The 9,848-nt window shown below is 49.3% G+C and overlaps 1 protein-coding gene across 1 annotated transcript in view; it reads right to left on the reverse strand.

The window, feature by feature from the left end:
- SLC4A3 (solute carrier family 4 member 3) overlaps positions 1–9,781 on the reverse strand; it is a 31,564-nt gene extending 21,783 nt beyond the window's left edge. Inside the window, exons 1-3 of the mRNA XM_042779434.1 lie at positions 9,716–9,781; positions 4,800–4,940; positions 3,416–3,572 (exon numbers count right to left, since the gene is read on the reverse strand). Of these exons, the coding sequence (XP_042635368.1) occupies positions 3,416–3,572; positions 4,800–4,853 (211 nt within the window). The 5' untranslated portion in view covers positions 4,854–4,940; positions 9,716–9,781. The remainder of the gene's footprint in view (positions 1–3,415; positions 3,573–4,799; positions 4,941–9,715) is intronic.
- Positions 9,782–9,848: the final 67 nt, after the last annotated feature.

Below are 9,848 nucleotides of genomic sequence, written 5' to 3' on the forward strand. Positions count from 1 at the left end.
AAGGGCCAGGAAGGGCAAGGAGAGCCACCAGCCCACAGGGACATAGCAAAGCTCTTTCAGTGATGCAGCAGGCTGTGTCCAGCTTGGGTTGGTGGGGACAGAGCCCCTGTGCGGTGCCAAACCACCCCAACACAGCTCCACTGCCCTGGGGAAGGCAGCACTCCTTTCCTTGTGTTGCCAAAAGCCATTTGCATGGCTGTGCAGAGCTGCAGGCCACAGGCAACATCCCCTTCCTAAACATGGGGAAATGTTTCTTGCATCCTCAAACAAGCATGATTTGGGCCTTCTACAAACTTTCTAGGAACGTTACTTAGTGGTTAGGCCATGTGTTAGGCTTACAGCTGGACTTGATGATGTTAAAGGTCTTTTCCATCCCAAATGATAGTGATTTATTTTCTGCATAATATTTCTTTGAGCTTAATATATGTAGCTTATTTATCCCACAGGACTGGACAGAAAGTTCCTTGTACATAGCCACGGGAACAACAATGCAGATGCAACCTAAGTCCATATCCCAGGTACTTTGAGGGCACGTGTCTACCAGCCCCTGAAATTCAGGTTCAGTTAGGAGGCTGTCTTTTAAAAACCAGGGTAAAGAAACAGGGCAGAAGGACTTCTCTTTAAACTAATCTACAAAGAGAAATTCATACAGGCTTGACCTGGGTGTCATGGGAATTACAGCATGAGAAGAAATTAAGGGCATTTCTGAGCCTTCACTCCAAAACAAAGGCAATGCTCCAGGCAGGGAACAGGGTAAGCTCAGCATCCTACTGTGAGAGAAAGAGAAGCCATTGCTGCCAGGGCTAGCTGCAGGCACAAAGCCTCCCACGGACAGTCTGCAGGATGCACAGGTCCTGGGGCTGCACCCGGAGCGGCTGAAATCAGAGGGGCACCAGCCACTTGGCAAGGGGGTGTTGCTCGGCAGCTCTTCCTGAGGAATTGTTTCCAGTCTGTTTTGATTTGGTTGCTTCCCAGCTTTCCTGTGACATGGCAGCAAAATCTGTTTATAGTGAAAACTACCTTCAAAGGACATTTTCAATGTAGGCTTTAACCTTCTCCCTGGGAGAGCCAGGCAGGTTCATTGTTCTGCTGTCATGTTTCCTTTCCTTTGGTTTCTCAAGTCTTTTCTCCCTTGTTTCCCCCCTTGGGAACAGCAGGGATATTTCACACATCCCCCTGGTTCAGAAGCAGCTTGTGGCAAGATTAGAGGAGATTTAGAATGGTCAGATGTCTGCAAATTGGAAAGAGTTTGGGGTCTTTATAAACACTTTTCTCTCAAAAATGTTTTTTTCTTTGACTTAACTGTGTGTACACTACTTCATTCACAAGATGTGGCAGAAAGACCCTCTTGTCCTGCTGCTGTATTTGTATAGCATGCCACAGATAGGTCAGGCATAAATGTCTAATATAAGAAGCAAGGAAGACCCCAACTATACACACGTTGCTCTTTCAACAGCACAAAGCTGCTGGTGCAGACACAGCCCATCTTTCCCTTCTGGCTTGTTCACTTCAGCCCAAGACAGAAACATTTATGTTTTGGAAGGAAACTTCGCTTGGGCTGCAAGGAAGGGCAGTGATAGGTGTGATCTGGTACAGAAGAGGGGAGCACTGCTCTTCTCTTCACCCCTACACTCAGCCCTCCTCGTGTCAATTGATCACATCTCCTCAGAGGTGGTCTGGAAGTGGGAAGAAGACACCTCTCCCAAACACAAAAGGATTCATATCTTCCTCTTCTTCCTCCTTGTCCTCCTGTGCATCCAGTCCCTGCCCTCCCTCCTTGCTCCCTTCCTTGCACTGCCTGCCTGTATGGAAAGCTACTGCCAAACTAGTGTCCCAGATGTTTGATTACGTTTCTTGGTGAACTTGATACAAGAGATATGAAAAAGTAATTTGGATAGGGGGCCCAGAAGGAAGAGCCTACATATTAGGAATTCCTGGCTTTGACTAGAGCAGGAAACATTTCTAAGCCTAGAGAGCATTCACCTCCATGGGCTGGTATGTTATCTTTAAAAGTCTAATGACCTAACTAGATCTTCCAGCTTTATGAATATGAACCATATAAAACTTTTGATAACCAGGGTTGATGTAGTCCTAGACAACAGAAATAAATCAGGAGTTCAGAGGAAAACAAGCTTGATTCTGACAAAAGAAAAATTATTCTCCTATTAATAAGGAAAAAATCCCAACCCCAAACAGTACATATCTCTAGTCAAATTTTCAAAAAGCTTCTGCCATGCATGCTCAAGCAGATCATCCATGTCCTCCAAGCCAACCCGCACACCTGTGCACATAGGCAGAGCTTCTGAGCAGGTAATTCCTACGGCACAGGACAGGAATTTAACTCACAGCAAAGCTATCAGCACCTTGCAGCCACGTGCACGAGTGACTGTGAGCCCAGACGGGAAGTGTTATTTGAATGGAGCCTCTGTAGAGAAATGACACAGGCAAAAAACCACAGCTGAGGTGCACTACAGTAATAGACTTTTACCAGCAAGCTTTTATAACAGCCATTGGAAATGAGTGGCCAAGCAGAAAACAGCCTGGTGATGTACTTGGGACATAATGTTCCCAAGGTTGTATCCCATCAAAGTCAAGCTGGGAAAGAAGCACTATGTGACCGTGGAGAGCCACAGACTGGGAAAATCTCCCAACCATCCCTACACGTCTGCCATACAAACAGGCTGCTGGACAGGGGGCCTCTTCCTGCCCTCCACTGATGTTACTACAAAGTAACATAACCCACCTACACCAGCTTATGGTCACTCTTGTAGGTACATTTTCATTTAACACCCAAAGTGGCTTGGGCAGACCAGTTGCCTTCATCATGAAAGAGCAGTTAGAGGAACAGATATGCTGCTCAGATGAATTCAGGTGAGATAACTACAGCACTTTAAATTCACACTCCATTTTTATTTTGCAATTCCTTTCTTTGATCAGATAAACCCAATGGATTCTTGAGTGCTATTTAGAAATACACAGGCATGTCTGACTGGAGCCATCTGCTTTCAGACTGGGGAGGACAGCCTGGCTTCTGGTCATATTTGGATGTCTCTTTGCAGCCACATGGAAGAAAAATTGTTTTAAACTGGAAATTTCAGCTTGAGGAAGTAGCTGCAGAGGTCTCAGACTGGTCTAGGAGGTGCGCGAACACCCCGGGCTGAGCGATGCTGCTGGGTGGGCTGTGCAGTAGCTATGCCTATGGAGACAGAGGAAACAGGAACAGACTGGAAACAGGCCGTGGGCACTGGTGCTAAACTGTGTGTACATAGCACCTTGGGAACACTCTGGGGGAAGGAAGTGAAAAGCAGACTAATACAATCTGCAGTCCCGGCACAAGGCGGCAGAGCAGGTGGGGCTCTGAGTAAGGGTTGCTGGTAAGGGTGGAAGGGGGTACAATGTTTCAAAACCTACATACATTCAAAATCTCTCTCACTGTAGCTGCGACTTTGCTTCTCCAGATTGCTTGATGCTGACTTGCTTATCAGGTCCCCAAATCTCTCGATTGACAAAGTCTTATCCAAGTCCTCATCGTCCTCGGCACCAGGAGAGGCTTTGTCTGCGTCATCTCTGCCCTGCACAGAAACCGCCAGGTAAGAATCAAACACGGCAGACCCCTAAAGCCCTCCGGATCCTCCTGTCCTTCCAACAGTGTCAGCTTGCTAAGGAGCAGCAGGCTTCATACAACAGGCCTGGGACATAATTTCTCACATAGAGGCACACCTCTGCTCAAAACCAAGGGCCAGAACAGAACAGCAAGCTCCAAGGCACACTCTGCAGGGATACCTTAGGGGTCCTCCACACCTCTCTTGAGTGGCAGCTATCAAGGGATTTTGCCAGTTCCTGTTTTTCCCATCAGAGGAAATGCACAGCTTTTGTTTGGCTGGAATTTCTCTCTCCTCACATTTATCTGCTGCCCTCTGGTCTTCTCTTTGCCCAGTCTGCCATCTCTCTCATTCTTACACGTCCTCTGTATTTCCCCTTGGGAAACAGCATCCCTGTTCTGGTGAGCTGTCCTTGGGTCAGTGTGCCTTCCCTCCTCCCCTCCACACACCTAGGCACTCCCCGTTCCTCTTGGATGCCTTCTTCAGGCTTTTCTGCCCATTTTCCTCCTGTTTCAGGCAATGGGAACTTCTCTGCATTCTGCTGGTAGAAGTGCCCTGAGACGAGCATCACCAGGTGTCCCTTGGCCTTTCTTTCCTTCTTTCTTTCTTTCTTTCTTTCATTCTCCTGAGCAGCTGCAGCTGGTAAAATTTTCCATCAATATAGCCGAAATGCAAGCACAGAGCTGTTGTGGACTCCCGTGTTTCCATGGAAACAGGAGGAGGCCCAACTGTGACAAATCTGCTAGGCAGAAAGAGGGAGCAAGGCAGCTTTAGCCGAGAGATCCCTCTCCTCACGTCCCTGTTCTTAGCTGTGGCCTAGGAGCAGCTTTGTATCTGTGGCTGAGACTGCTTCTCCTCCCACCTTAGCACAGGTGTCCCAAGCCGAGACAAAACGGGGATAGTCTATTTTCAAGCTGCTCAGCTCCTCCTAGCACTTGAGTACCCTACCCAACGGCATGTGAAGGCACAGGGAGCTCACAGAGCAATCTCTGGCCTTTTCTGGGCCACAGTTTGCTGTCTGTGTGGAGAGGACAGGGGGTCATGGGCAGCCTCGGGGCACGCTTGGTGCAGACCTGTCCCCGGTAAAGGCGGCTGGCTCCTGCAGCACGCTGCCAGGACAGCAGTCCCGCTCTCAGCCGGCAGGAGCACGGCCCCCGGGGAAGAGACGGCCCCGCTGCTGCTGGATTCCCACCTCACCTGCTGCAAGTCGATGAAGACATCTCCTACGGGAGGGGACTCTCCAGCTGCCATTTTGGTTCAGGACCTAAGGGCCTGGGCAAAATATCAACCCTTCTCTTTCACCGGCAGGCACCCAGCAAACCTGGAGAGTGGCATAACCTGTGGAGAGAGGGCAGGACAAGGGAATGTCGTGGGAGACTGCCGGCCAGTGCCCTCAAGCCCCTGGCTCCTGATCCAGAGGTCACCTCACCAGCCCTTGAAGAACCTCCCTGGCATCACTAGGACAGGCCTGTCCCCAGCAGTGTGCAGGGGCAAGTGGCCCAGCCCATGCTGCTTTGTCCACCAGCTCCAGCTGATCAGGGATAGATGGGATCCTGTCCTTCTCTGAAAGGTCAGAGGGGCCAATGGAGACAGCAGCTATACATAGCTCCTGCATGGGCTGTGCAAAAGAAAGAAAAGCTTCCTGCTCAGTCACCTCTACAGCAGCACACTTGTGCAAAGCTGGGGTGTGATTGACCACTAGGGAAAGAAAAAGCTGGAGAGATCAGGTGCTGGGAGTACATGCCAGGAGCAGGCAGCAGAGTGGTCCTGTGGCACCTAGCTTCAACTGGACAGATCCCAAAAATGACCAGAAAGAACCACAGAGAAAGCTGTGCAGACCACAGAGATAGCACAAGGACAATCAGTTCATCATTCAAATGCCACACACAAAACAACACGTGTTACAGGCAAAGGGAACGACCTTCAGGCTGCAGATCTGTGCCCTGTCAGCACCAGCAGGGCTAAAGGACACACAAGTCCCTGAGGACAGCACAAAGGATCAATCTGCTCAATATCCAGCTACAGGTGAGGAAGGCAAAGAGGTGCCATGCTTGACAAGGACTGGGATACTGGGATACAGACTAACACAGAAACATCTCTGGTCAAAGCACCTACAGCAGCAGCACAGCCTAAGCAGCATGGGCTGCACCCCTGGAAGAACTGGAGATGGTACTGAGACTGGCACTGGGAAGACAGTGATCTCCAAAAACTCATCTGAAACACAGAAGATGTAAGCACATACACAGTGATTTCAGCATAGGGAGAAGCAAAGTGTCCTCAGCCCCCAACACAAGAAAAGAGACATTTGTTAAAACTACAATGATAGAATATAAATTAATTCAAATTTGGCAAAACAATTTTTTTCAGTGATGTCATCAAGAAGCAAAAAACTGCAAAGTCAGAGGACAGCTTGGCCATGTCTCTGGTAACGAGTTGTATCTATGACAAAGAAAATAAAGAGACGTTAAACTCATCCTTCAGAACAAGCCATTCTCCAGCTATGAAAGCTTTGGAGCAAGTACGTGTCCTGGCTATCTGCTGAGGGGTTTCTTACTATCTCATCTGAAATACCCAGCATGAAACACTGTTCAAGACAACTGACTAAAACGCTGAAGATTGTCTAAGGGTGAAACCAGTAAGGCTACCTCATCATCCCTTAGATCTCTGAAGATCTCCAGGTCTACAGTCTTCTTACTCTGCCTACATGAAGAGCCTATTCAAAAAAAAAATCCCAGGGCCATCTGTAAGGGAAGTTTTTGAGGAGCTAATCTGACCACTGATGAAGGATGCTCCTTCTCTTCACCTTCCTAATTATCAGGAGCAAGGCAAAACATAATCAAGAAACCCCTGAAACACATCTCATTGGACTAATCACTAATTTCATCCTCAGTAAGACCTCAACAACTCAAGAGAAATAGGCTGCCAAGACAAATGACAAATGCAGCATCCAGGCCATCCTTTTAGTAGGAGACATGATAGAGAAAAGGTTAATACATGGCACGTTTTTTCCTTTTATTTTTTTAAATTTCATTTAATTCAAGAAGAGGGTATAATTCCATGAAAGCAAACAGCAGTACATTTGAAACTGAAGGCAGGGAACATTTTATTCCAGTGGGAAGAGCTGGCAGGGGAACCTCATTTTGCAGGGCCATGGCATCACCACTGTTAAAGAAAGGATTGGACATTTTTAAGGAACAGAACATTCATAACTAAGAGTGACTGCAAAAACGTGTTGCGAGCACTATAACTTAGGGAGTAAAAAGATAATGGGTTTTGGGCAGCAGGTCCTGTAGAGGCAGAATCATAAGACCTAGTAAAATGGTCTAATTTACCAAAAGAAATGCTGATGCTCAGCTTCACCTCTGTGCCACTAACATGCCTTGTGGGGCCTTTAAAGTAAACTAAAAATTATCAGTGGGGCTGTGAAGCAATGTGGTTTGTTTCAGGTCAACCTTAGGTATGTCTGAAGCAAGGCAGAGGCTTCAGGGGCATTTTCTGCTCTGGGAGGAAAGAACCCACATCCTGGAAAACTGCTGGGTGCAACATATTCTGTTGACACCAGCTTTGTAAGATTTTACACTGAGTTTAAAACTACAGCTCGACTGCCTAAAGTTAAACGGGAGAGAAAATCCAGCACTTAAGTCTTTCTTTACCCATCGAAGCAGCGCATTCAGAATTACACTGAAGACATCACTCTAATGAGGCTGAACAGCTAAAAGCCAGACAGTTATAGTAGCAGTAAGAGAGCCCTGGGGACTTGCTTTTAAAATTTCAGAGGGACTGGGAGATACCCACAGGGTTTCCATCAGTGGCCCACTCAGCACCCAGTGAAAGCATGATGCGATGTGTGGGCATCCCAAACAGGCAGGACTTGGGCCCAGCTGTTGGAAGGCTCTGACGCTTTGGAGAGGAGAGAGAGGTGAGGATGAGAGGTGTGCTCTTGGATTCTAACCCTACCAGCTCTCCTGTTTCTGAAGAACGAAGAGCCCACAGCCCACAGCTTTCAGCACTGGTGCTCCCCTTCGGCACAGTCACGGCTGGCCACGGCCACTAGAGGCCACTTGCCCCTTACTCCGTGCCACCTCTGGAGGAAGGCAGGATGGACACCTACCGGGATCCTGCCTGGCGTTTCTACCACCCTCAACAGATGGAGTTTAGAGAACAGCAAAATTCTGCCAGTGGGCCAGAGGGATTGATTTATAAGGAAAGGTTAGGAGCTAATTTTGTCTAGCACAATATGGGATGACTAAGATGGGGAGGGGACAAGCCAGCAGTCTAGAAAGATCTCAAGAGTGTAAAACACAACTAAAGATTTTTTTTTGTCAGTCACCCCTTCATAAAGAGACTTAAGAATGGGTTAAAATTTAGAAGAGAAACTTAAAAGGAGTATCAGGGAGAATTCTCATAATGAGCATGATGCTGAAGCGCTCAGCCTGCTGGCATCACTGCCTTGGTTGCCATAAGAAGAGCACAAGACAAAATGGGAAACTAAAAAAACAAACCTCTAAATAAAAGCAAATGACTGATACCTCCATCCTACTGTATCTCCTGGTTATGGGGAGTACGTGATTCAGCATTCCCGCTAGACGTAATTTTCAGTAATAGAAGCATCATGCCAGCAGGCCAGATTCGAAGGGAGGCCAGAAAAATCCACAGCCTGCCAACCTGTGCGCACTCACACATCCCCGCTCTCTCCACAAGCACATCAGTAAACAGAACTAGCTCACATGAATCACCATGCCTTGTACTGACCATCGTACTCACCATCTAAGCTTAAACAGGTTCTGAAGGAAAGTGAGCAGGCATGTCCCTGCAATGCTGGCAACTACAGCATCTCCCACATGTTGCACACAGGGACTCCAGTGGGGCTCCCCCTCATCCCCAAAAGCTGCTTCACAGTGCCAGTGCTTCCCTGTTTTGCTGAGAAAAACACAATCTGGCACACCTTTGAGGGCTGAGATGAGAAGTTCACGCTGTCCCTTTGCAATAAAGATGAGTTGGTAACACTACAGGCAGGCTGCCCCAGCTCCGTGGGCAAGGATAGCCATCAGGTCCCACATCCATTTCCACAGCTCTTCCTTAATCCCTTGGCCATCGGCTGAGAATAATTTAGCTGAGGAGTGTCTAGACTAGGAGTGGATGTTAAGATAGGGATAAAGCTACAGGGGCAAAGCTGGTTTGAGGATAGGGGAGGAGAAGGGACTCTGGCTGATAGACACAGACAGGAAGAGCTCACAAAGGAGAAGGATTAGAGGCCTTGGAAGATTTTCCTGGGAAGAAATACTGATGTGCATGTCCGCGGAGGGAAGGAGCAGGAGGGGGGCTGTTGCATACATCAAAGCATTTGGATGCTACTGTAACACAGCCTCAAAGACAAACAAAACAGGAGTGGGCTGCGTAGCCCCTGCCTCTCCTCTGTCATGGCCGAGGAACAGACACACATACCAGAATGAAAAGGCAACACATCAGATGGTAAACACACAAAGTTTTCCAGCACAAAGGTTTTAACCTGTGGATCTCCCTGCCACACGGCTATGTTGAAATTTGTATTATTACACAAGCACTTTAGAAGGCTTAAATATTTCAATGAATCCTATACTCCACTGAACTAGCCCGGACAAACCATCACAGCCATTCAATCCTGAAGCCCCGTCTGCTCCGTGACTCTCCCTCACAACAGGCCCTTCATAGGGTACCAGACGGGACGGAGCCCGCACGGTCCACAGACACATAAACGAACACACGGAACAAAATTCACTCCAGAGCGAAGTGCCAACACCAGACAGTAACAATGAGCCACCCTCCACTGGACGTACGGACGGCTCTGACAGACACACGTACAGCCGGGGAAGGAAAGGGACACAGACAGGCACGGGGGTCACTGCACCACGTCCGTGCCGTGCCGTGCCGTGCCTTGCAAGCCCGTGCGGTGCGGAGCGCGGGACTGCTCCGCGCCGCGCCGCATCCAGCCCGAGCACCGCGCTGCGTGCCGTGCCGTGCCGTGCCGTGCCCCGCGCCGTGCCCCGTGCCATGCCCTGCCATGCACCCCTCCGCTCCGTGCCATGCCATGCACCGTGTCCCGCTCCGGCAGCCACCCGCACCGCGCCACGCACCGTGCAGCACCGGAGCGCCCCGCAGACGGGCCGGGGCAGGGCAGCCAGGCGGAGCTGCTGCAGCCGCGGCAGCGCAGGGGACAACCCACCCCCCCCTCTCCGGGCCGTACCTCGCACCGCCGGAGCAGGAGAG

This window comes from Catharus ustulatus, chromosome 7 (genome assembly GCF_009819885.2).
Source record: "Catharus ustulatus isolate bCatUst1 chromosome 7, bCatUst1.pri.v2, whole genome shotgun sequence".
NCBI lineage: Eukaryota > Metazoa > Chordata > Aves > Passeriformes > Turdidae > Catharus > Catharus ustulatus.